The 27,234-nt window shown below is 34.1% G+C and overlaps 4 protein-coding genes across 6 annotated transcripts in view; 3 read left to right on the top strand and 1 right to left on the bottom strand.

Annotated features, from left to right (window-relative positions):
- The window catches only part of LOC129948785 (ras-related protein Rab-3), a 66,733-nt gene extending 59,990 nt beyond the window's left edge, over positions 1-6,743 (bottom strand). Inside the window, exons 1-2 of one of the 3 annotated variants that reach the window (XM_056059805.1) lie at positions 6,339-6,743; positions 5,595-5,785 (exon numbers count right to left, since the gene is read on the bottom strand). The gene's annotated coding sequence lies outside the window, so the exon portion shown is untranslated. Of the gene's footprint in view, positions 1-5,594; positions 5,786-6,140; positions 6,299-6,338 lie in introns of those variants that run through there. The other 2 variants (XM_056059807.1, XM_056059806.1) reach the window with 2 other exon arrangements.
- A 1,132-nt stretch (positions 6,744-7,875) lies between these two features.
- On the top strand, positions 7,876-10,687 carry LOC129948784 (D-aspartate oxidase). Its single transcript, XM_056059804.1, has 4 exons — positions 7,876-8,162; positions 8,223-8,346; positions 9,887-10,032; positions 10,096-10,687. The coding sequence occupies exons 1-4, from the start codon at positions 7,975-7,977 to the stop codon at positions 10,649-10,651; spliced, it is 1,014 nt and encodes a 337-aa protein (XP_055915779.1). The 5' UTR covers positions 7,876-7,974; the 3' UTR covers positions 10,652-10,687.
- Positions 10,688-11,077: 390 nt separating this feature from the next.
- On the top strand, positions 11,078-13,952 carry LOC129948783 (probable cytochrome P450 308a1). Its single transcript, XM_056059802.1, has 9 exons — positions 11,078-11,340; positions 12,040-12,280; positions 12,336-12,431; positions 12,490-12,677; positions 12,740-12,971; positions 13,033-13,159; positions 13,296-13,449; positions 13,515-13,636; positions 13,701-13,952. Exons 1-9 carry the CDS (start codon positions 11,159-11,161, stop codon positions 13,868-13,870), a joined length of 1,512 nt encoding a protein of 503 aa, XP_055915777.1. The 5' UTR covers positions 11,078-11,158; the 3' UTR covers positions 13,871-13,952.
- Positions 13,953-17,846: 3,894 nt separating this feature from the next.
- LOC129949659 (ubiquitin-conjugating enzyme E2 W) overlaps positions 17,847-27,234 on the top strand; it is a 54,835-nt gene continuing 45,447 nt past the window's right edge. Inside the window, exon 1 of the mRNA XM_056061247.1 lies at positions 17,847-18,001. Coding sequence (XP_055917222.1) covers positions 17,978-18,001 — 24 coding nt within the window. The 5' untranslated portion in view covers positions 17,847-17,977. The remainder of the gene's footprint in view (positions 18,002-27,234) is intronic.

The raw sequence follows: 27,234 nt of genomic DNA, 5'->3' as shown, positions 1-27,234 counted from the left end.
TCTTTAAAATGGTCCTTGATTTATAAATAACGAACACTCGATAAGTATTTAAATTCAGAGCATGTTTGTTTCTCATTGTTACCTACATTGATTTTTCTAAAATCTTACTAATTTATCCGATTCCTGAAAAGAATTTGTTGGTAACAGCGTCTGCGTTGAAATTGAGCCCTATACTGTTTAACTCAAAAGGAACTAATGTAATTTTAAGTATGTCATGAAAATCCACCAAAAAAGTACCGTTATCTACCTTAAATCAACTTCCAAAAAAAACAACATAGTTACAAACTAACAAACCGACCTACTTATACTGTTTATATTGCATGTTGCGGTATTGTTGGTTAAAATAAAATAAAAATATTAACCCTTATAATGTACAATATCATCACTCATCGTCATCGTTATAAATGAAATGTTTTTATAATACCAAAAAGTGTAATAATATCGAACATGAAATATCACAGTCCATTTATTTTCACACTCTTTTCGTGTTGTTTGGATTTTTGATTTTTTCTTTTTTTTTGTATCGAAATGCAATTTCGAACGATGGAATATAATGATCCTTTATAAATATTTATATGGACTTAAGTGGGACGAATTCTCATTATAACTATACGCCCCCTCATCAACTTGTGTCATGTCATTGGAATTTATTATAAGGGACTCCTATCTGACTGCGACGTGCGACGTACGACGACGCACGGGTGTACTGAATACACTTAGTATTCAGAAAACATCATTGTTTTTGCACAGATATTTCTTCAACCCCAACCCCATCGATAACCCCAACTTCAGTCCCTATTTTTTCGCAACTGAACCCCCTCCAAAAAAAAGTATAACTGATTGACGGTCGGTCATACGCAAACAACAAGAGAGATAAAAAATTCATCAATTTTCCAGACGATGTCGATGATAATAAAAGAAAAAAACAACAAAAATATCGAAAATCCATTTAATTGCTTTGCCACGTAACCCTTAGGGGATTTTGCGTAAAAAGGTTTTATTTGTAATTTTTCGTTTTGTTTTCATGGATTTCTTAGAAAACTCAGACTAAAAGAGGAGTATTTGAAGGCTCGTTTTACACACGCGTCATGGATGGCTTTGACATACTGGCATATGAGTTTTTTCAAGGATTAAGCCCCGCGATCCCATTCGGATTTGAAATATAAATCTTTTCTAGCTTGTTTTCTGTTCTGACCATGACACTCCTTCTTTGAGCATTGTTTTTTGTTTGCAATCGAACAACCGTCTGCTGGTGGATTAAGCTAACTTAGCCCTAAATGTCAAGTTGTTGTTTTTCTTTTCTTTTTATTTTTTTAATCAACAATGCCAAATGATCCCTTCAGAGGTGGATTTTGAAGTATAAGCATTTTAGGCCTTGGAATACAGAACCCAAATAATCTGAATCCGAAATGATTTATGGGAAACCTACGCCAGAAAAACAAAACAATTATCCATTTCATCTGTCAGATTGATCTTGACAAATGTATTTTGAGTTAAGATAACTAAACTTTCCTGTTGAGTAAAAATTAGAAGTTTTGAATTGATTAGAAAAATAAGTAACATCAAAATAATTAACAGCTGTCAGTTAGACAAGACAAACATCAAAAGCAGAAGTTAATCTTCAATCCTATTTCATTCACATTGCCAAATTTGACGTCACGACAGTAACTTTTTTCCAAGAGACAGGCTCCTAGAAATCCTCATCCACTACTGAGTTTTTGCAGTTATAGAGGAAAGACTAATACAAAAGTAACAATAGACCAAAAATCCAATCCAACATAAAATGCTTCTAGTGAAATTTTATCGCTAAAAAGGAAAACAAAGCAACAACAAAAAAAACCTAAAGCCATTAAATGGGGAAATCTAGCGATACACGTTTTTTTTGCTGGAGGTTAAGTGGAGGTATATATTGGTTTTTTGAACCCCACATTAGAAGGTATACCTTTTTTAACCTACCTACGCACAACTTTTAGAAATGTCGCCCACACGATAATTATTGTTTCATTTATTTTGTTTTGAAGTCAATTTACACAGTAAGTCAAATAATGCTTATCAATAAGGTATTATCGCTGCTGTCAAACAACTGCCTTGCTGTCAGATTTACCTTTTAAGCTTCCTGCCAAGAAAAGATATTTACGAAATAGTGGTCGATAGCTAAAACAATAGCATTAAATTAAATTTAAGTGAAATTATTACTTAGGACTGTTTTATTTTGAAACGCAATTTATTTTAAATTTTGTACAGCTATCAAAGACTAATAACAATAACATTAAAAATGGCGCTTATCAAAATCGCTGCCATTAGAGTTAGAAAATTAATGTACCTACATAAAGGGTGATTTTTGTTGAGGTTAGGATTTTCATGCATTAGTATTTGACAGATAACGCGGGATTTCAGACATGGTGTCAAAGAGAAAGATGCTCAGTATGCTTTGACATTTCATCATGAATAGACTTACTAACGAGCAACGCTTGCAAATCATTGAATTTTATTACCAAAATCAGTGTTCGGTTTGAAATGTGTTTCGCGCTTTACGTCCGATTTATGGTCTACATAATCGACCAAGTGAGCAAACAATTAATGCGATTGTGACCAAGTTTCGCACTCAGTTTACTTTATTGGACATCAAACTAACCACACGAATGCGTACAGAAGAGAATATTGTGTCTGTTTCTGAGAGTGTTGCTGAAGACCGTGAAATGTCGAATATTGTGAATCTCAAAATGGCTGCCATGCGGATTAAAAATTAATTTCGATCGCGCTGAATAACAAGATGGCGAGTTTAAAGCTCAACAATTTATGTTTGATATTTTTACTTACTTTAGTTATTTTTGTTAAAAAGAAATAAAAAAGAAATTTAAGCTAGTGTTTTCTTAGATATTAAGCGAAATATACATAAGTCCTGTGTTTTAAAAATTGTAATTCTGCTCCGATTTTTAATATTTGATTATCATTGGCTGCGTTCATTCTCGAGATGGATTTAAGGATATCTCATAGAACGAGTTGGGTACCTTCAATAAAAAAGCTGACGAACAATACAAACGAATCTCAGCTGTTAACAACAATCATTTGGGTGACATTTGTTGTAAAACATGATTCTCAATATACAATTTTATTAATTCACCAGATTCTTGCCAAAAAACATACAAATTTTAAATTGATTTTCAGGTTCCATCAAACTCAACAGCTGTTCTGTCAGATACCGACGTAATATACAAACAACTTTTGGATATATTTTGGTTCCTTTTGTGGATCAGCTGTTCCTTTACAAAACGATAACCGGATACCCTATCTGTCTAAAATCAAACGCGGCCATTAAGACTAAACAAAACTTTCACTGGGCAGGTTCAGAAGACATAAGGGACTTGAAAGTTAGGCAAGTTTCTAGTATCTGATTGGCCAGCTGCCAAAAAATTACATTCCAATTAAGGCAACTTTAATGGAAAACTGACTGGAAAGTTAGTCAAGAAAAATCTTCCTAACTATCAAGTCATGGCTGATTCTATCAAAATGACAGTTGATAATGTTTTTTTCATTCAACTGAAAGCTGGACTTTATTACTCTATGATTTTTTTATTTTCTGCACAAATTCATTTAATGTTTTCAATAAAAGGGTTCCTCGTCAATTTGAAAAAGTAGTATAGATTTACGAAGTAAAGTTCTAAATTTGCAATTCATGACGCTTGAAAAACTATCTAATTGCCTTTGTCAAAATATACGTTCAAAGAATTAAGTTGACCTCAAATGAAGTCCTTTAAGTTGGCTGAACCTGCCCACTGTGAACACATCCTTGAATCAATCAACAAACTGTCAAAGTATTATTTAAAATCGTACAAAGCTTTAGAAACGAAAAGCATTTAAAAAATTGTAAGGCGGGCCTTTGCAATACCTTTGAGTTGCAAAATGTTTTGAAATGACGGGTGACAAAATACAAATTATTTAAGTTTTCCCAATTTAATTTTTAAAAGAATCAATGAATGTTCATTTCATTGTAAGGAGGAAGCCAAATGGTTGGCCAAGGCTACGGTTACGTTATCAAAGCCTTTTCATAAAATTGGCGTCTTTCTGTCTTCGATAACGCATGAATTTTTTAAGAATTCACATTGATTCTATTTTCAACGTGGCCTCAAACAATAAATCCTTAAGATCACAAAATCTTAGTGGCCAATTGTCGTCACCTCTTTTAGAAACACGGTTAGGAAACTTACAAATCTGTAAATTGCGAATTATGATTGTAAAATGTTTACGTTTTTCAAGTGAACTTGAAAATGTTTTCACTTGTCAAATGTCAAAAAATGACAGCTTCAAATGGACAGGGACTCAAATAGCAAAGTATTGAATATCAAATTCGTTATTGAAAAAAATATTGACGTATTCATAGTGTCTGTACTTAAAAAAAACGGTTTATGGTATTTTGGAAAATATTGACAACAGTAAATCTTGATTAATGAGTTGATTGCCTTCACAGCACTTCTAAACTTCAAAATGATTCACGAAACGATGACACAGAGAGGAAGAAAATGTAATTTCATCAGAACAGTAGAATCAATAACAACTTGACATAAATCCATATGGACCATTTTAGATGCTATAACTATTAGTCTCACTCTTCCTAACTAAACCATTTTATGCAATCTTCAATTGCATTGTGTACATTAAATGATTGCTTTGAGATGTCATCTGTTCCAAAAGTAAATCAAATTATCTTTAAAAACAAATCAAAAAAAGTGCAACAAGCTTTTATTTAAACTTATTTAGTAAAAGGTTCAAATTCCTGCAACAAAAAGCAGAAGTTGGAATTTTCCCTAAACTCTTGAAAATGTTAAAAATTTTAGAAGTTGGTAATGAATGATTTCTATTTATCTAAAAATTGTGAGTACAACACTCCAAATATTATTAAATTCAAAGCTTTTATATTCAAAACTATAATAATTAAATTATTAAAACAAAAATAAAATATTCAGCAAATTACGCCATAAAAACCTACAAACCTCATTTGTTTTAATCGAATAATTTTCTTTTGCTGCTTCTTAAATTATGTACATTAATTTGTATGGAATGAATAAAATCTTCTTGGTTTTCTGAGAAGAGCATTCCCGACCTTTTAATTGACCCACTGTACCCAAAAACCCACATTCATTCCACAAACCCCAATATCATCCTTCGTATCCTATCTCACATTATAATTTTTTTTTCTTTGTATTCCTCTCACCATAGAGATATATTTTATAACTATGTACATACATAATGTATCTACGTACAATGTACTGTACATAGATACTTTTATTTGCCACAGCCAGAGTGGAACAATATTCAGATTCTCATCATAGAAATATTGATTTTCTGTTGTAAGCATACATTTTTGTTTCTTTTTGTTGAAATAAAAAACAAGTATCTGTTAATAGAAAAATAAAAACAACGTACAAAAAGCTGCTGGTGCTCCACTTCCTCACTCATCCCCTAAACCATCTGGATTTCTTGAGAACACAAAAAAAACAGTCCTGAACAGTCCCTATAGGTTCCCTCTCTCTGCTACCATATGAACTCAAACAGAGCTACAAAAAAAGCAAAACTAAAATAACAACAAAACTTACGTTTAACAAATCAGCAAAACTTGTGTATCCTCTTTAATTTTAATGTCGGCCTTGGCTGTCAGCTGCAACTTCAACTTTAATTTCAAATTCAACTTAACTTCAAATCCACAGCTGCTGGAAATGGTCAGAGTTTGAAGTTTCTTCTTTTGATTCCGTTGAAGATGATGTGGGTGTCTTTTTTAAGAAGTGCCCTGGACAACGCAACGATGACGATCATAAGATTTTTGACAGATATTTGACAGATTTTCACAACGATTTAAAAACACCAAGAAGAAAAGGAAAATAATACTTTTATTTATTAGATAAATAGGAAATATTTTTTTTTTTTTTTAAATATATTTAAACAGACAGAAAAATAAGAAAACTTAATTTTTGATTTTTAATATAAATTTGACATCACAAACACTTAACCATCACACAAACACAAAGATACAGATATACAGAAAGACATCAGAATACAAAAAAAAAACACGTAGTTAAGAACTAGAGAGAAAGAGGAAGGCAGAGGCAGGTATTAATCGATATTAAAAAGCTAAAAATAGCAACCACCCTGTAACAGCAGGATGCTCTTTTTCTCTCCACCTCCGTTAAATTACTTTTTTTCGAAGTTTATCTTCAATTTATTCTTGAGTTCCGTTTCACAATGGTTTCCGAGATATTGAAAAATCAGTTTTATTTTAATCAGATTTATATATTGAAAAACACTGTATTCGAAAAATAATACTATTTAAAATATTTTATTACCGTAAGTTTCGAAGTTAACAAAGTTTTAATAACCAGGAACAGGAACTAATTCTATTTTAGGGAGATATTGTATAATACTAAAGTTAAGTGTGTATCCTTTTTGTGTCAACACTGAGCTGAGTTTGTTCCAATTTTTTTTTCTGGTCGACGACGATGATTATTAACACGAACGAATATCCTGACTAGGGTAAGGATTTTTTAAAACTGTCTAAGGACTCGAAAGGGAACAAGTTTAGCTTTTTTTTGAAATTTTTTCCAGGAGTTATTTGTTCTGTTTCTTTTTTTTAGTTGAATGTTGAAATTTTCTTTCTATTTTGTCGACGACACTATACACGAGCACACGCAAGTCTTATCGTCGTTTCGTTGAAAATCGATGTTGCTGAATTGTACAGTTAGAAGTTGTGGCTGGGTAAAGTAGGTGATATTCGCCGTAAAATGTATAAAAATGGGGGCCATTGCATAGTCGTAGCGGGCGAATTGATTGTACGCATGTCCCCTAATGAACAGTTGTTTTTAATCAGTGTACAATATTCCAATAAACCTTTTTTTCTTTCTATCCCCCTCTCTCCAATTATCAAAGCCTACAAGAATAACTTTACGTCAATTTACATAAAATTATAACGGAGTATTGCAAAGTTTGTATAGTTAAGTTTTATGGTGGTCTGATGTATGGAGGTATATAGAGATGACAAGTTAACTTTTCTGTGTGTCAAATTATGTTGAGCTTTTTTACTTCTTTTTCGAAATTTTGTTTTGACTATAAATTCGAATTTTCTTATCAGGGTTCTTCGAACTTGGGATTTCTTTTGTGAGGCTTTTATGAATGAAAACTCGGAATATGTGTCGAATAGAAATTTTAAAAGCTTTTTTCACCTGCCACCAACCCACTAATTTTCTGACTGATTTATAAAAGGCATAAAGCTAATAAAGCTGTCTAGAAGAGAGATTATAAAAATATTAAACCCTTGCCAATAACCATAACCATTAAGACTTTTGGGTTTGTTTGTTTTAAGCATCTATAACTAGAATCATATTTTTTTTTCATTTTTTGACTATAAGTTAAGGTAAATAAAACGGATGCTTGTCTGACGTTTTAAAAGTCATTTTCATAGTCCTTCAAATTTGTCTCTCATTTCACCAAAACAACATAAGTCAAACACAAATTTCTCCGAATTGTAAGAGAACATTTATATATTCTAACAAACGTCAGTTGGTGTTAAAATTGACATCAAATTTTAAATATTTTGTAATAATAAATTTGCTTATAGAGATTCATGTCTTGTTGATAAAATCAGTTTGATTTCCAAATGCCAAAAACGACAAGTCAGTTGACATTTAATACCATTTGCAATACTTTTAAGGTCTCACTACAGTACATGACATAATATTCATATTGTCTTAAATTATTCTTCCTCCAATGTATTTCTATAAATATAATGATAACAAAGCTTTTGAGAGTCTAAGGAAAAGCTCTTTTGTTGACTCTCAGTCTTCATGCATCAAAGAAAACTCTTCATCACACATGGTATTCTAAACGTCAACTGAAAACAGTACCGTTTCTACTTCAAAGAAGATCACTTTGTTTTTAAAATTTTTGATCTCAATCATAGACAACAACAAACCCAATAAAATAATAATGAATCTAGGAGTTTTGGGTTGTGGAGTTATTGGTTTGACAACAGCCATTGAGCTGCAAAAAGAATTCCCCAATGCTCAAGTGTCAATAATTGCTGATCGTTTTAATGAAGATACAACAAGCTATGTAGCAGCGGGAATCTTCAGACCTGGCACAAGTTTCATGGGGCCATCAATCGACATAACACAGTGTGTATTTATTATGAAACTATTTAATTAGTACTTAATTTGAGTGTTTTTATTTTTAAGAAAATGGATTACAGATGCATTTAACTACTGGGATGACATACGTAAAACATCTGATGCACCACTTGCTGGTGTCTGTCAATTGTCTGGATATATTTTTTCGACAACAAGTCCATCAATTGTTCGAGTAAGTTGTTTATGATCGAATTGCATCTCAAATATTTTTAATATTTTGATAACATGACAGCTGATAACACTTAAATATATGATTAGTGACTGATTATAATATCGGTGAGGTTTAACTTTGAGAGATAAGCCAACTTTAATAGTAAAATAACGAATCTTTGGCAAAACAAATTCGAGTATTGGAAGTACATCAACGCATCAATATTTGTATTTCTTAGTACATGATCAACTGTCAAAAAAACAGACAGGCTCTTGGCCTTTTAAACTCAAATAAATGACAGTTTATTTTCCAAATAGAAGATGAAATGTAAATAAAACGTCAAATGATATTAAACTCCAATAACAATGGGCAGATCCAGAGGACATAAGGGACTTCTAGTATCTGATTGGCCAGCTGCCAAAAAATGTAATGTTTTATGTCAAACTGTTAAAGGAATTAGTAATATTCCTAAAATTGAAAGTAAAGGTTGGTGAAGTAAAGAATCGTATTTGAAGATCATGACACTTTATCATTTTAAACGTCAAAAATACATTTGAAATTTAAGAAGTTTGAACTTTCAATAGGCAGATTCAGACAACGATATGGACTTCATTTGCAGTCAAGTGCATTCTTCCAACGATCCAACGAACGACGAATGAATTACAAACAAAATGTGTGTTTATATACGTTCCAAGACATATTTCCACATAAATTCTTAACATAACGATAGTAATATATTTTTATTTTGAATGCATACTTTTATTTTTCAATATCATATATTAATAAATTTAAGAAAACAAATTTATTCGTCGCGAAATAATTGTAGTTGATACGAACTGTCAAACTTTATTCGCGTTCCACATTATCCACACTCGCAACGAATAAAATAATAATTCTTAACCTAAAAAATGGTGTTCGGGTGTGACGCCTTGAAAAAGTATGGATGAGATTGAAAAGATATGGATGGCGCAAAAAATGTCGTTTCTAAAGCTAGTAAGTTTTGAAACCAGTTGTTCTTTACCAAGCTGAAAATGTAGTCAAATGTTTCCTTCGACATCCTAAAATATGTAAAGAACTCTTCTTTTCTTCTTCAATTTTTCGATTTGCATTAAATGGATGCACATGAAATCTTTTTTTTTTTTTGTTTCCTCCAATAAACGTTTTTTTTTAAACAAATAAAGCTTCGACCGCATTTTCTCAATCGTTTGTTTTCAAAACAAAATAATTGTCAAAGTCAATCTTCATTCGCGACGAATTAAAAACTCACATGTGAAAGAAATGTCAAAATCAACGAATATTCGTTCATTCGTTGGTCGTTGGACGTGCTCATGTGAATAGTGCTTAAGACGATGTTTGCATTTAACTCTTTTTAAATAACACGTTGTGACGTTTTATTTTGTATAAATTTCTACCTTACTTCCTTTAACTATTGAAAGAGTTCGGTGTTAAAATTAATCACCCCAAAAGAATGTAATTTAACGAACAATTTCATTATGTCAAGCTGTCAATCTTATTTGATCCAAACTATTTGTTTATTGTGTATTATATTCCTTTTTTTCAGAATCACTTTATTGAAAAGCTTCTCCCAGTCTATCGCCAAGCAACGGAAGAAGAACTTACATTATGTCATGGTGGATGGAAGTATGGTTCATTTTTCACAACTGTTTTGACAGCAACTAGTGAATATCTGCCATATGCAACAAAAAAGTATGAACATTTTTAACTTAATTTCATCTGAAATGAACAAAGCTAAAGAGAAAATTCTCATAGATTCCTTGCAGCAGGTGGAAAAATAAAAGAACAAAAAGTCACATCATTCTTTGACATTGAAGAAAAATTTGACGTTCTTGTCAATTGCACCGGAATGGGAGCCAAAGAACTCTGTCAAGATCAACAATTAGTTCCAATACGTGGTCAAGTTCTTAAAATTCGTGCTCCATGGATAAAAATGGCGTTTTATGGTGATTACGATACCTATATCATTCCTAGTTTTAACGGAGTCACATTGGGTGGATGTCGTCAGTTTGACAGTTACAATACTGAAGTGTGTAAATACGATTCACTTGCAATTCGTGAAAGATGCTATGGAATGTTACCGAGCTTAAAAAAGGCTGAAATTGTGAGAGAAGCTGTTGGACTTCGTCCACATCGATCAATAGTTAGAGTTGAGTCGGAGTTCAAACAAACTCCTGCTGGACGGACAATGAAGATAGTACACAATTACGGTCATGGTGGATATGGGGTGACAACAGCACCAGGCACAGCTCTGCATGCTGTCAAACTTGTCAGAGATGTTCTGTCATCGAGCAATATGAGTAAATTATAAAATGCATGAAGAAAAAGTAGTTAATGCAAATTGAGATTATTTTTTAATATTGAATAAAACTTGAAATTGATTATAAAGCTTTAAGAGAAGACTTTTCTAATTTTCCTTGCGAGAGCTTCGATCTGGAGAATGAAGATCACATAACGATCACTATCTAATATAAGCTAAACCCTGAAACGTTATTTCACGAAAAATACTTAGTTTTTACAAATTAATAGCGTCACGCAAATGCATAATATGAGTCAGGTTCAAGATCACAATGTCCAATTATCCAATTCCCATCAATCATAACATAAAGTCTGTAAGTGGCTAAGGTATACCTAATTGTTCTCAAACTTGATCACTTGCACATTTTTATTTTTATTAAAAACACATTACCTGCATGAAGCAACTAAAACCACCTACTTTAGCGTAGATTTCAGGTTGTAATTTATTGCATGATGTTTTGAGAAACTGTCAGTTGTAAATAAAGTTTTGTGGAAATCGGTTAAATTCAAAGTGCTAACGATGATCGGATTTTTAATGATTTTGGGAACAATATTCCTCATTTTGTTCCACTCGATATGGAATTCTACTTATTGGTCACGTCAAGGAATAAAAGGACCAATTGGGATACCAATATTTGGAAATATGTTTAAATATTTAATTGGAAAAAGGCAATATGGACTTGTTTATGAGGATATTTATAAGTGAGTGAAAAATATCTTTTGAAGTGCAAAATTTAAAGTTGTTCGTTACCAGTTTTAACCTTATAAACATAAAACAACTCGCTTAGTTACCTGGACTTCCAAGACTTGAAATCAATACTTAAAATGATATCTTTTTTAATACGAGAACTATTATTTTGTATTTTAAACCTTTAGAAGTTCAAGAAGATAATACACTTTTTCCTCAAATTAGAACGTTGAAACTCATTTAATCATTAAAATTGACAGATTAAACTAAACGAACAGAGCTAAAAACTGAATAGTTTTTTTTAAATTTAGAGCGCCAACTCAATCTCGTGGCTAAAAGAGGAAACAGATAGATGTTATCCTAAATTTTAGAACAGAAATTAAAACATTTCCTAAAAGAACGTCAAAAAACTCCTTTGAACTAAAAACCACAGAAGTGACATCAAATAATGAATATTCAGAGTACAGGAACAGACCTATTTTTTTTAATTTCATAGTTTTCACATAAATCTTGAAGATTTGTACCTGTGACTGACAGAATTTACCTGTGTGTATCCATAAGGACAATATATTGGAAGTTTAAATTTGACGTTTCAAGTGTCAAAAACTCATTTATAAAAATCATGAATCTTATCTTTATTTTCTTCTCAAAGTTGGACTGTTTGTAAGCTTTTCGAAATTTCCTCCAATTTTCCGTAAATCTTTTTATCTTAGATCCTATCCGAAGGCATCATACATTGGAATGTATCGAGTTATGAATGAACCAGCAATTTTGTTACGTGATACTGAAATGATCAAAGAAGTTATGGTTAAAAACTTTCCTAATTTTACCGATAATGTCCTCTATGTCAGTGACAAAAGGGAGGATTTGATATTTTGTAATCCGTTTGTGGCAAAAGGTGATAAGTGGAGAGTTATGAGAAGTGAACTTGTTCCAATGTTTACACCAAATAAGGTTAGTTGATAAATTTATTTTATTTTAAGTGACAGTTAAAATGTTATTTTTTAAGGTTAAGCTGTCATTTCCTCACATTGCAACAACCTGTAAGAAGTTGGATTTATTTATAACTAACTTTATTGGAGATATGCCATTTGAAGCCAAAGATGTACGAAGTTTTTCATTCCAAATTTGAAAATATTTATAGAAAATTGTCTCCTTTTAAGCTTTGTGCAAAATACACTCTAGATGTCGTTGCTTCTGCAGCTTATGGCTTAGATGGACAGTCATTTACAAGTCGGACTTCAGATTTCACCAAATTAGTAAAAGAATTATTTATGCCAAATTCATTGAGTTTGGTTCAAACGACAGCTTTATTATTTTTACCCAAACTTGGAGATCTTATCAACTATAGGTAAAAATTGTCACGTCAATTCATAAAGAAACTTAGTCTTAAAGTTAATTTTTTTTATAAAGATACATTCCAACAAAAGTTCAACAATGGCTCTTTACAATTATTGGAAAAGTAATATCACAAAGAAGAAAAGCAAATGACAGTAGCAATGGTGACTTTCTTCAATGGTTGATTGATGCAAAAGAGAAGGCAGGCGAATCGGTTGATGAATTCACCATTGTTGGACACTGTAGTACACTCTTGATTGAAGGTTTTGAGACATCGGCAGCACTTATGTCGTTTGCACTATATGAGGTGAAAAACGTCAAATCCAAACTATGACACAATATAAACTATTCTAATTTCTTCATTGCAGTTTGCTGTAAATCCTCATATCCAGAAAAAAGTTCATGAAGAAATAGATGAGGTTATGAGCAAATATGAAGGAAAACTTTGCTACGAGGCCGTTTTAGAAATGACTTACCTGGAGGCTGCATTATATGGTAAGAACTATAAATGGCAGACAAACTAAATTCGAGGCAGAGGCTGCCGATGCAATTTAATGTCAATTTTGACATTTCACACATAAGAAAATGTCAAAAATCACTTCAAATCCGTCCCTTACTTTCTTTAACATAGAAACTCTTCGCCTTCACCCTCCTATGCTGGCCTTACTAAAGCACTGTACGAAGCCATTCGAGTTACCAGCTCAATTTCCAGGAGTTAAACTTCGAGAAAAGGTCTTAATTGAAGAGGGAACCGTGTTTGTTGTTCCTGTTCAAGCAGTTCATCAGTTAAGTTCTTAATTCATAATTGTTAAGGTAATAATTGTATGTAATTTTGTTTCAAAAATTCTAGTGATCCAGTTGTGTTTCCTGAACCACACAAATTTAATCCGGATCGTTTTTCTGAAGAAAACAAACGTCAAAGAGCCAATTGTGCATTTTTAGGCTTTGGAGAAGGACCTCGAATGTGCCCAGGTTTAGAATATTTAACAAAAGTTGTATTTAACGTTTTATCATTTAAAAACTGTTCCTTAATTAGGTATGCGTTTTGGACTCGCTCAAAGCAAAGCAGGTTTAGTTACAATGCTGATGAAATATAGAGTTCAAACATCCGCTAAATGTGCTAACCCATTGGAAATTTCTCCAACAACATTTTTGACAACGAGCCGCAATGGAGTTTGGCTTTGCTTCAAACCAAGAAACTTGTAACAATACAAAATTCAAGAATAATTTCATAAACTTTTATAATTAAAAAGAATATTTATTATTAAAGTTTTGTGCATAAATAGAACTTTTTAAGTAAATATGTAAGTGTTAAAAAAAGTCAATGTAAAGTTATTTGACGTTTTATCATCATCAATTTTTCTCAACAAAAATTGTTTAATGAACAATGTCTGTCTCACAAGTGGAAACTAAATAAGTGAGTTATGGATATCAGTGGTTTTCTTTATTGTGACAGGTTGGTTACAGCAATCATTGAACATTTATGTCATTGGGTAGATTCAAACTACATAAGGGACTAGAAAGTAAGGCAAGTTTATAGCATCTGATTGGACAGCTGAGAAAGAATGGTCATCCAATTATGACAACTTTATTGGAAAGTCGAATGGAAAGTTAGCCACGAAAAATCTCCCTACTATCAAGTCAAGTCAAAATGATAGTAAGAGTAGATCATGTTTTTTTAAATTCAACTGTGATTTATTTATTTTCTGAAAAAAATTCATTTAATGTTTTCTATAAAAGGGTTCCTTGTCAGTTTAGAAGAGAAATGAGTAATTTATTTACAATACAAAGTACAAATCGTGAAGTACTGCTTGACTGAGGAGTGTTTAATATACAATAATGTATTTGGTAGTTCTTGTACTACGAACTTAAAGTAGAGGTTTGGGAAGTTAAGTTCTTAATTTGAAATTGATGACACTTGAAAAACTTACCAGTTGTCTTGGTCAAAATGTGCTGTTGATTGCAAATGAAGTTGACTGGAAATGAATAAACAGTATGTTGCCTGAACCTGCAAATTGTTTGTTTTTTACAGGTGTGAACTGAAATTTGTCTTTGTTAAATATTGGGCTGTAGTACCTGTGGCATGATGGTTAGTGCGTTGGACTGTCATGCAAGGGGTCTTGGGTTCAATCTCTGCTTGTGCCACCTTAATTTAAAAAAAAATAATTTTCGCGGGTACTGCCTCTTGCGAGGAATTGACAAATCCTCCAAGAGTAATTCTTGTCATTAAAAAGTGCTTTCTCAAAGTAGCCGTTCGGATTCGGCCTAAAATTGTAGGCCCCTTCCATTCCTGACAACAGTACTCGCACACAGGAATGGTTGAGAGTTTTAAGTCACTAGGCCCTGGTTCACAGCGGACTGTTGCGCCACCCAATTTAATTTAATTTTTAATATTTGGGCTTTCTTAGACGTACTTCTATATTTAAAATGTCATATCGATCGGTTGAAAATTGTCTGAATTATGACTCCAGGCAACTAAGAAAACTTGCACATGAGCTACGAACTGCGAACTGTGGATGTTCGCAGATTTGGACTTTTCTTTTACATGAGCTTTATATCTATTCGCATACAGCGATGAATTGTCAATTTAAAATAACTCTTTTCCACAAACAAAACAAGAGTTTTATAGTTTTGACGTTAAGTTGAGCGCGAACAATTTATTCGCTTCAGTGTGAATGGTATGTGAAACGCGAATAGAGTTTGACAGTTCGTAGCAACCACACTGCAATTCGTTACTACCAAACTGTTTTTACAAAATTGTCTTGTTTTAAAATTTTATAATCCCAACATAAGTATCAATTGGTTTCTTATAATTTAAATGTGTTTTTGTTCAAAATTGACTTTTTGAAATGTGTAAAATCACGTTCGTTCGTCCATTCGTTGTTCGCTCTCATGTGCTAGGTCATTTACTTAGTTGCAAATGAGTTATTGTATTTTGAAAAACAAGTACATAAAGGTAAAGAGTCTTAAATTATGGGACAACATTTTTGAGATACTGCAGGGCAGTTAACATTAAAAAGATAATAATTCAAATATTCAGAAAGTTCAAAATCAGGCGAGCCAAATCGGCTTGGAGCTTTATCTTTCGATCTTGGGTTGACGGCTTAAGGAAGGCTAATAATAAGATTCAAAATTGTATACTGTATTTCACTTCAAAAAGAACAATTGTTGCGAGGCAAGAGGAGGTTTGGAAGTTGGTGAAGTGGAAGGGTAGGATAAGGATGAGATAGGAAAAAGAGATAAGAAGATTTGGAACAGGTTAGGTGGGATTGTTGAGCTCTGGGGGACGCGGCCTGCTTGTGGTGCACGGCGTCATCTCGTTGGACGGGGGGAATCTTGCCTCCGAAACTCAACCACGCCTGCAGACAAAAACATATATCAGACCAAGAAATGAGGAAAAGGAATTAAATCTACACGGACGGACTATAGGCACGACAGGGCACTGCAGATGTTAGTGCAGTGAGGCCATTACCCACCCTACCTTTAGGTACCCGCGGCCAGTATTGGATGCCCCCAATATTGTTGGTCGATGTTCGGTTTTAGGTCATCTCAGTTTCACGCCCACGCTATCCCTGGCACCCCTGAAAAGAAAATTACTCTTTCATCGTTTCGCTTGGGCGAAATATATTTTTATTAACCTAAACGCAATCGACGGAGTCCTAGATCCCTACCCCTAAAGAGAATTAATTAACTTATTAAATTACAACTTGCAAAAAAAAACTTAAATATAGGACAGTCACAAACACAAATTTACACGACGGTAAGTAGGTACAAGAATCGATAAGATTTATAGGTAATATGGGTGAACGTTTTCTCTTCCACTTCGAACGCTTTATAATTTTTTTAACTTTTATTTAAATTCTTTTCAAAATTTTCATTCTTTTAATCTTTAATTTATTTTTCTCTTTCAAATTTTAAATTTTCTTCCAATTCAATTTTTATTTAGGCCGTCGAAAATTAAACTGGCATACAAAAAAATAGAAGTAGTAAATAACTTTCTAGACTTTAAACATTTTAAGACACTCACCATCTTTTCCTGTTTATTAGTTCGTTTTTTAGCTTTTTGGATTCTGTCCAGCACTGAATCTTCACTTTAATTTTGTTTATTTAATTTTAGCAGTCACTCTTTTTTTTCTATAAAGAATTAATTTAAAATGTTTTCCTTTTTATTTTAAACACAACGTTGAAATCCCGAAATCCTATTTTCTTAACGTTTTCTTATTTCTATTATTTTTTTTTCAATTTGAATTCAAATTCTTTATACACCTCTACCCTACTATGTGGTAACCGGCCAAATGAAGGTGACGGTGAGATGAAATTACCATCAAACCAATACAGGCAAAAAAAAAGTATTCGAATGATGTACTGTAGCTCTAACAGGAACATATCATCCGATCCACGCAGTGTATACCTCAACCAACATTATCACACTCAAATAGTGGGAGACCAGGAAGGTATCAGTGTCCCAAGAACCAAGGGTGCGTTCCATTGTCGAAATGGGGAGACATGTAAAACAGACTACAAAAATTCATACACATAATAACGAAGTAACAACAAAACATATAATTATAAATCACCTAACCACAGCAATGACATGTATAAACGTCAGTCATGAAAACTAAACACGGACATAAAACAAAGTTTCATTCACACGCAACTTAGCAATTCAACCAACTTAAACGACAATACACAAAACCCAAATCTCCTCCGGAACGCACTCATTGCTTTCCCATGGAATTTCTCTCCACTTATGTATGGAGAATTTCCATGGAGACCAACAATGAGGCAAGTGACAGCTGCATCACTCGGTAACGGTATTACACTTACAAAACAACAACATTTGGGTAAGAACGAAATTTATTTGGTTGGTTCTTCTTTTATTTTCTTATTAAGAATTGAGGCTGCGGTTCCTGACCAGGCATCCACAACACAGTGTTAAAAATGTTAACAGACAAATATTTCCTTGCTCCCATAAAAACATATTTAGTCATCTGTCTCACAATACGCAAACTATCGATTCATTAAAAATCGAAATCAGATACGAAAATCAGAGCATAACTTCCCAACAAATGAACGCACCTATATTCTCCTTAGATTGCCTAATCAAACAAACCCATATCCATTTCAATGCCCGCTGTCATTTAATATTCATATAAAACTCTCTGAACACCGCCCAATGATACAAAACAAACAAACGTCAAAACAGCTGTCATCACAAATTCTTGTGTCTGTTGTCCAAAAAAAAGAAAAGAAGTCAAATTAAATATACAAAAAAAATTACGTGAAACTTTTTTAAAATTTTTGTCTCGAAAAATGTCGTCAATGTCCCCATCTGAGGTAAGTTTTAAATAATTAAATTAATTCAAATACAAATCAAGACAAATTTTGCATACAAATTATTTCGATAAACTAAAGAAAAGTGAAACCAAAGAAGCCCCCCAATGGAAAAGTGCAAAATAACTACGAATACAAAGTGGGAAAAATATGCAGGATTTTTCTTTGCCCTTTTATGAAATCTTACTTCAATATTAATTGATAATTATTAATGAAACTTGAAAGGATAAAATGTGTAAATATTAATTCTAAGTTATCCAATTTAATTCATGGTTCCTTTGAATTTGTTCAAACAAATTTGTGAAAGGCAAACATATTTTAACATTTTTGTTGTATGTGCTGATGACGAACGAACTCTGTGGTAATTTAATTTGTTTGAACTGTCGAAGCAGACGCGGAGGGTGGTGGTTGGTTATCAGAGTTGACCACAAACTATGTATCTCGAAAATCTACATTCTGCTTCTCTAAACTATATCATTTTTACTAACAACACCGAAAACCAAAGAATAAACTTGTTATAAGAAGAACATTGAACTTAAGTTTTGTGTTAAAGTTGATGTGTCACTTCATTGTCTTACTTTTAAGCACAACCAGATGCTTAAAGGGTAAAGATGAGCTCATTAAAAATAAAGTCGTTTTATTTAAAAGTTGTTAGTAATTGATTCGTGATGAATTTAAACAAATAAATGCTTAGCTGGCTTGTGTCAAGCTGGAGTCCGAACCGTATGGAGATAATAATTGATTGGATTCAATCGATTTGTACAAAATAATAACACACAATTCTGTGTCCTAGTTTTGAAATTTATTTCTTAATTGCATAGCGAGTCTATTGGGAACTCGAAGGGCAAACTTATGCCGCAAAAATTATTCGCATGATTGAACTTAATCTCTTCGAATTAAGTTTTATAACAAAAAGTAGGTTCAGAAATTGAAACAATTATATTTTTATTTTTTCGAAATATAAACTTTTTAAAATGTTTATTCAAATGTAGGTGGTGAGGCAATTAACAGTAATTATTCGGTCTTACAACCGAATTGTGCATATTCATGGAATCGATGAAAAGTTATAAAGTCTTGAGCTATTTTAAGCATCATTAGGATGCTCTTTACCATCATCTCAAGCTACAGTAGTTTGGTTTGTAAATAATCTGCAATCTTACCTACACTCTTAAAATTTGAACAATGTTAACAAATCTTTCTGAAGCTCGGGGCTATGGACAGTTTTGACTATTCTCAATATTGATTAGAATGCCAATAGCTTAAGACTCGTTGCCCAGTGAGCATTTCTTTTCTACACTTTAAATCGATTTAATAATACGAATAGCAGAATGGTTTTATTTAGAAAAAAACACTAAGCTAATTACACTGGTGGACTAGGTTTTGTTGCTGGCGGTAAAATTCTAATACTTCTTTGGATTTTGATAGACTTAATTCAAATCTAATTCCATTGTAACTTTTTAGCTTACGCTTTTTCAGATATTGTTTTAAAAAAATTAGAAAAAAACATATATAATCCTTTTTGAGGATATCTCACTTCGTGTAATACTTACTTACTTACTTAAGGTGCCGCTACAGTCCTAGCTAGATGTCTCCAGTTTCGCGCTCCAAGTTGGGTGAGGTCACCTTACACTTGTACGCGCCATCTGATCCGCGGTCTTCCTCTACTGCGCTGTCCTGTGGGTGCTGATTCGAAGACTTTCCGGGCCGGAGCATTGGTTTCCATGCGCTCTACGTGACCTAGCCATCTTAGTCGTTGGACTCCACTCCCCTTCGATGCATACGGGACCGTAGATCACACATAGAACTTTTCTCTCGAAGCGACGCAAGGTGCTTTCATCCGCTTTTGTCATGGTCCATGCTTCTGCACCTTATAGCAGGACTAGGATGATAAGAGTATTATATAGCAACACTTTGGTCCCTCGAGAGAGGACATTACCACTCAATTGCTTTCTTAGTCCAAAGAAACAGCGGTTAGCAAGAGTTATTCTGCGTTTGATCTCAGCGCTGGTGTTGTTTTCAGCGTTTACAGCGGAGCCTAGGTAGACGAAGTCCTTGACTACCTCAAAGTTACGTCTGTCGATGGTGACGTTTTGACCAAAACGTCGGTGGTGAATGTCCTTTCTTGACGACAGCATGTACTTTGTTTTGCCCTCATTTACCGTTAAACCCATTTTTGCCGCCTCTGCCTCAATACTCACAAAAGCCCCATTGACATCACGCTGAGTTCTTCCGATTATATCAATGTCATCAGCATATGCCAGTAATTGGACAGACTTTTGAAAGATAGTGCCTCTAGTGTTGACGTGTGAGCTCTGCACTATTCTTTCAAGCACGATGTTAAAAAAATCACATGACAGCGCAGTTTGGCAGGGATGCCAAAACTAGACATGGCTCTATATAGCTCGTCCCTGTAGATGCTGTCATATGCGGCCTTGAAATCGATGAAAAGATGGTGGGTGTCGATTTGGTGTTCTTGGGTTTTTTTCCAGGATCTGCCGTAATGTGAATATTTGACCAACTGTGGACTTTCCTGGTCTAAAACCACACTGATAAGGACCTATCAGGTTTTTGACGATGGGCTTTAGACGTTCACATATTACGAGATAGAAGATTTTATAGGCGATGTTAAGTAGACTGATTCCTCTATAGTTGGTGCAGTTTAGAGGGCCTCCTTTTTCAGGATCGGGCAAACAATACTGAGGTTCCATTCATCAGGCATGCTTTCTTCAGACCATATCTTTCAGATAAGTTGGTGCATGCTCCTAACCAAGTTATCTCCATCCGCTCCAGCAGCTTTATTAGACTTCAGCTTAGATATGGCAATCTTTACTTCGTCTTAGTCGGGACGACGGGATTGTTGGCTTTCGTCGATTTTGTTGAATGGATCATCCTGCCTGACAGCGGAATTCGGTTCGTCGTCGCCGTTATACAGTCTGCAGAAGTGGTCCATCCATATTCTCAGCATTGACTGCGGTTCCACTATGATGTTTCCACTTTCGTCTTTACAGCCTTCGGTTCTAGGTTTATGTACCTGTGAATTTCGTTTCACTTGTTCATAAAACTTTCGAACCTCATTCCTGCTTTTATACCTCTCAACATCTTCGACCGCACGCTTTTCATGCCCTCTCTTTTTCCTTCTGAGAAGTCGGCGTTCCTCTCGCCTCTTATGCTCATAGAGCTCATAAGCAGCTCTCGTCCTTTTATGCAGCTCCTCTTTGCGTGCCTGTTGTTTGGCTGCATTTGCCAGCCGACATTCCTCATCAAACCAGGGGTTCCTTGTGGATGGCTGCTTGAATCCCAGCACATCAGAGGCGGCTTCTCTGAGTGCATCTTGGAAATTTTGCCACTGGTTTTCGATACATTGTGTTGGCGGCAGAGAACTTCGAGAGAGGTTACTTGTAACTCGGTCGGAAAAGTATTTGGCGATCTCTGGCGATTGTAGCCGTTCGACGTTGTGCCTTCTCCCAGCACCTCCCTGTTTTGCCTTGGGTCTGAAAAATTCGAAGTGGTACCTTGGCTACAACGAGGTAGTGGTCCGAGTCGATGTTAGCTCCTCGGAAAGTTTGTGCATCCATGATGCTATAAGCGTGTCTGGCGTCGATCGCAATATGGTCAATCTGGTTGACGGTAGATTGATCTGGAGAACTCCAAGTTCCTTTGTGGATGTTGAGGTGTGGAAAACGCGTACTGGCTACCATGACGTTTCGCCCCGCAGCAAAATCTATGATCCTGAATCCGATGTCGGAAGTGTTGTCGTGCAGGCTGTTCTTCCCGATTCTTCCACCAAAGATGTCTTCCCTTCCTAGCTTGGCATTAAAATCGCCTAGGACAATTAAATATCGTAGCTATGACACTGCTTATATGTTTTGTCTAAGAGCTCGAAGAACATATCTTTGGTCTTGTCATCTTTCTCTTCTGTAGGTGCCTGCGCGCATATCAGGCTATTGTTGCTGAATTTAGCTTCGATGCGTATGGTCATGAGGCGCTCGTTGATGCACCTATAGCTCAAGACTTCTTGCCTAAGTCTGGCTGCAATGACAAAGCCGCATCCAAATAAGCGCTGTTGGTTTTCGCGGAAGCAATTACCAAAGTAAATATCGCACTTTTTCATCTTTTTGCCCAGTCCATCCCATTTCCTGGATGGCGGTGATGTCTGCTTTATAGCTTTTACACAAATAATAATGATTTCAGCTGTGCAACACATTTGCAACTAGCGGCTATTTTTCTTTAAGTCTCATTTTTATATCGGTTAATTTGATTTATTTTGAGGTTGGTAACTTTATACGTATAGCTTGATTTGTTAAGTTAATTTTTGCCGGGACTTTGATCGATAAAGAGTTTTTATTTTAATTATTTTTAAATTGAAAAAAAAAAAACAGATTATGTTTTAAAAATGGCGAGCAAAGATTGACCCACGGCCGGATTGCGTGGTTTTCAGATAGAGAAATTTGGCTTTTGCAAAACCTCATCTCAATTAGAGTCCCAAAAATGGGAAACGCTTTTGTTTTCTGATGAATCAAAGTTCAATATGCACGGATCGGGTGGAAAACAACATGTCAGGAGGCCAAGAGGTGAGAGTATAAATCAAAAATACTCTAAGGGGATGGTCAAACATGCAAATGGTTGAATTTTGGTCTTGGGCTGCTTCTCTGGCCAAGGAATCGGGCAAATTCGAAATGAGTAGGGCAAAATAAAGTCTCAAGACTATGTAGACATCTTTTTTCAGACGTTCCAACACCACAATGATCCCAAACACAAGTCGAAGTTGGCCACAAAGTGGATTACAGAAAAAAGGTTGGAGGTCTTACCATGGCCAGCCCAATCTCCAGACCTAGACTCAATAGAATATGTGGAAAATTGTGAAGAGAAGAATTGGGAGCAACATTTTTAAGCACAAAAGTGACCTATACGGTTATTAATAGCTTTATAGCTTCGATGACCAGCAGGAATAAAGCAGTTATAAAAATAAAGGGTACGCAATTAAATATTAACATTTCCTTGACTTGAAGTAGAAAAATAGTTTGAAATTTATATTTGAGGTCTAAGTTGCAAATGTTTTGCACAGCAATTTTACCAACTTTTTAATTATTTCGTGGTTTATTTTTTGTTTTAGAGAAGAGTATTAATTTTTTTTCCAACAATTATAACGTAATATCAAAAAATATTACAAAACTAAAGAAAATAATTGATTGTTAGATTTTCTAAACAATTTTTTTTTTTATGAAAAATGTTCTCACTTTTAGAGGTTTCTTAATTCATGTCTTAGTTTTAGATAAACCTTCAACCATTCATGATTACAAAAAGAACGATTTAAAAGTAATTTTTATTTTTGTAATACACTTGTAAACAAATTAAAAACTAGTACTTTTAAAATGTAACCACAAAATTCCAGGGTTAGAATTGTGACTAAAAACTAACTCACTCACTAAAAAAACTCATTTTTCAAAACCATTTTAGGTAAAGGGTGTCCCAAAATTAACGCAAGATTTGAATTTGCCGCCATTTGTGCAGTGAAGTGTTGGCAACCCTGAAAAAAAAGCCATTTGACAGCTAACAGTATAGGGTTATTAAAAATGGAGCGTTACACGATAGAACGACGTGTCTTCATTATTAAAGAATATTTCAAAAATAGTGAAAGCTTGGCGGCTGCAGTTCGAAAATTTTAACTTCGTCAACTGTGAAGAGATTAATTGAAAAATTCATGGAGTCTGGATCCGTTGGAGACGCCAAACACACTGGTCGTCCAAATCCAAGCCCTTCAAATGTGAATGTCGAAGCAGTGCGTGAGAGTGTTGCTGACAATCCAGGAACCTCAATTCGACGTCGTGGACAAGAATTGCAAATTTCAAGAACCTCTCTACAGCGTATACTCACCAAAGATCTGTGTCTTCATGCTTACAAAATTCAATTAACACAACAATTGAAGCTTAATGACCATGGACAGAGAAGAGAGTTCGTTGAATGGATTATTGAACATCAACAAATGGACCCTGATTTTTCGAGCAAAATCATCCTAAGCGATGAAGCACATTTTCATCTTGATGGCTTTGTCTATCGCCAAAATTGCCACATTTGGGGTTCGGAGAACCCACATGTGATTGTCGAAAAACAAATGCATCCATAACGCGTGGCTGTATGGTGTGGATTTTGGGCTGAAGGCATAATTGGGCCATATCTTTTTGAATATGATGCTGGTCAAGCAGTGACTGTTACTGGTGCTCGAAATCGCGACATGATAACACAGTTCTTTCTGCCAAAATTGGATGATATTGGATATGTGGTTTCAACAAGACGGTGCCAAATGTCATACAGCCCGTGAAACAATTCAATTATTGCATGAGACATTTCCAGGTCGTGTACTCTCTCGTTTCGGTGATCAAAATTGGCCTCCTAGATCGTGTGATTTAACACCATGAAACTTCTTTTTATGGGGTTATTTTAAATCACAAGTCTATGTCAACAAGCCCATAACTACCAGTGCATTAAAGGAGGAGCTTCAACGCTGCATCATCGAAATTCAGCCACATTTATGCAGAATGGTCATGGAAAATTTCAACAAAAGAGTGCGCATGTGCATGCAAAGCCGTGGAGGCCATTTGTCCGATGTGTTATTCCATACATAACCCTATCCTATGTACCATGGACAGAGAAGAGATTGTCAATTGTCTCGGGTTTTTATCTGCATTTACAAGCGACTTCACATAACTCTAACAAAAATTAACCAGCTGCTCAGAAATAATTCCATTCATTAAAAAATGAAAACCAAACTGAGCATAAATCAAGTGACAGCTGTCAAAAAGACTTATCTCCGAAAAATTGTCGAGGTGGGATTGTAGACAATAATGTTTTTAGTAGTTTTTGAACGATCAACTGAAAGCAGAGGTAATAGAAGTAATTTGAAGTTTATGACACTTAAAAAACTAACTAGTTGCCTTGGATAAAATTTACATTAAAAGAATGCAGATGACTGCAAATGAAGTCTCTTATGTTTTCTAAATCTGCCCATTGTCATAGTATCTAAGATACAAAGATTTTTACCTTGCAAAATCATCATGTTTCTTGCGTTAGCCTTGAAAAGTAAAGGCTTATTTTGTTGGTGGGACAGAAAAAGAACTTTTTCCGATCAATATTCAGCTCAGTATTATATTCGTCTCTTAATTTTTGAATACATTTATGTATAAGTACGAGCGATAGCTCACGTACTTGTTTACTTCCGTATTGAATCGCTTTATTAACTGTTTTGGGTACTTGAACTTAAAACAAAAACATTAAAATCAATTCATTATGTTTCCTTCATATGATTTATCAATTTATAATATTTTTTTATTTTATTTTTGGACTAACCTAGTCATATTTTTAACACGCAGTCTGAAATGTTTAAACAAATTCGATTTTTTAATGTTCATTGTAAGCAAAGATGCTTCTTTTTCCTTGTTGGTTTTTTTTATCAGTAAAATTGAATGCCGAACTGATTATATTGAAAAAGTCATCCAATGAACTCAACATATGGACATAATCGTCTTAAATTACTTTTTAACCTATTTATAGATTCTTATTGCTTTGTAAATATGTTTTTTTTTTTTCAAGACAAGATTGATTTTCATATTCTTTTAAAAGTTAAAATTGGTTGATTGTAAAAAACACCTGTAGGAAGAGTTTGAAAGGCTGAAGGGTTTCATTCCGCCGTTATGTAATTTGCGTGTCGACAGCAGGTTAAAAACAAACTGGAAAATTGATTTTAATTTTTATTTTACTTATTTAAATTTTAAAAAAAATTTAAAATTTTAAATATTTCATAAGAATTTTTCGAACTCAAACTAATGGCAGTTCCATTTGAGTACGGAATATTTGTATTCCGTACTGAACTTTTCCTCAACACGGGATCTGAAATAATTATTTTAAATATGTTTTCTTTATAAATACGGGTCACAGTTTTCAGTTTTTTATAAATGAGTTTTTCATCGAAATTATTCATTTTTTTGGATATATTTACGAATCTCCGTTCTTATGAAAAAGCTACAATTTCTGAACGCGATGACTCTCTGACGTCACCAAAAAATTAAATTTTATTTCTCTACGCACCGTCAAATATCACAACGTTGAATGAATTTGACGTTTAGTTTTGTATTTAAAAGCGTTGACTGCTAAAAATTGAATCATTTATCTCAAAAAGGGGCATAACTTTTTCTACGGTACGTTTATAGTCTTAACTTTGATTCCATCTGATCAATTAAAAATTAAAAACACTTTTTGACACATTGTGAGTGGTATGTCAGCCATAACTTGATGAATGCTGGTTTTAAAGTGCTTAAAAGTAAAAGGTTTACCTGCATAAACACGATCTCTCGCGTTGTCTCCCAAAAAAAGTACAGCGTTGTCAAATCGCATGATCTTAGTGGCCAGTTGATATCGCCACGTAAATATCTATGCAATAAAGCCTTATTCGCTCGAGTTCGGTGGCGTGTGGCACCGTCTTGTTAAAACCACATATTCTCCAAGTCGTATTCTTTAATAGAAGGCACAAAAAAGTCGGTTATCATATGACCATAATGCTTCATAATGACCATAATGATAATGAAAGTCGTTCTTAAAGCACATCAAACAGTGACTTTTTGTGGATTTAATGTCCTCTCTTTCATCACTTAAGGATTCTCAGAACCCCAAATACGATAATTTTATTTATTAACATTTGTTAAAAATGTGCTTTGTCGCTGAAAAAAATTTGTTGGAAAAATCGCCGTAGAACACCTGCTGTTCAAGCACCCATTCGACGTATCTACGACTTTGTGAATGGTCAGCTGGCTTCAGTTGTAGTGTGAGCTGGACTTTGTATGGATGTATATGTAGATCCAAATGCAAAATACGCCATAATGTGCCTTAAGAGAGTCCAAATTGCTGAGAACGACGAGGAATCTACACATTCGGGTCTTCGGCAACACTTTCACTTACAGCAGCTATATTTTCAGTGGTATGAGTGACTGATGATAGACAGGCCTTACAAAATTACAATATTTTTTCACAATTTTGGCAATTGCGTAGTTGGACGACTATGTAAACAATAATCTCCTCTCGAAGACAATATTCCAGTCCTATATTTTTGAAACCGGAAATGGATAACCCGTTGTTGATCTGATCGATAATCTTCAATTTTTGTCCAAAGTGTCAAACAACTTTAACGGGAGAATATTTTAGCCCAGGTCAACGATATTTGGGCTTAAAACAACATCCCGACTACC

Source organism: Eupeodes corollae, chromosome 3 (genome assembly GCF_945859685.1).
Source record: "Eupeodes corollae chromosome 3, idEupCoro1.1, whole genome shotgun sequence".
Classification (NCBI taxonomy): Eukaryota; Metazoa; Arthropoda; class Insecta; order Diptera; family Syrphidae; genus Eupeodes; species Eupeodes corollae.
This window is presented reverse-complemented; position numbering and strand designations above follow the sequence as displayed.

Bases quoted from the DNA above. Each gene is read 5' to 3' on its own strand.
- LOC129948784 (XM_056059804.1), top strand. From the start codon at position 7,975: ATGAATCTAGGAGTTTTGGGTTGTGGAGTTATTGGTTTGACAACAGCC. The intron at 8,163-8,222 runs GTGTGTATTTAT...TTTATTTTTAAG, and splicing joins CCATCAATCGACATAACACA to AAAATGGATTACAGATGCAT. The intron at 8,347-9,886 runs GTAAGTTGTTTA...CCTTTTTTTCAG, and splicing joins CAAGTCCATCAATTGTTCGA to AATCACTTTATTGAAAAGCT.
- LOC129948783 (XM_056059802.1), top strand. From the start codon at position 11,159: ATGATCGGATTTTTAATGATTTTGGGAACAATATTCCTCATTTTGTTC. The intron at 12,281-12,335 runs GTTAGTTGATAA...TTATTTTTTAAG, and splicing joins CAATGTTTACACCAAATAAG to GTTAAGCTGTCATTTCCTCA. The intron at 12,678-12,739 runs GTAAAAATTGTC...TTTTTTATAAAG, and splicing joins GGAGATCTTATCAACTATAG to ATACATTCCAACAAAAGTTC.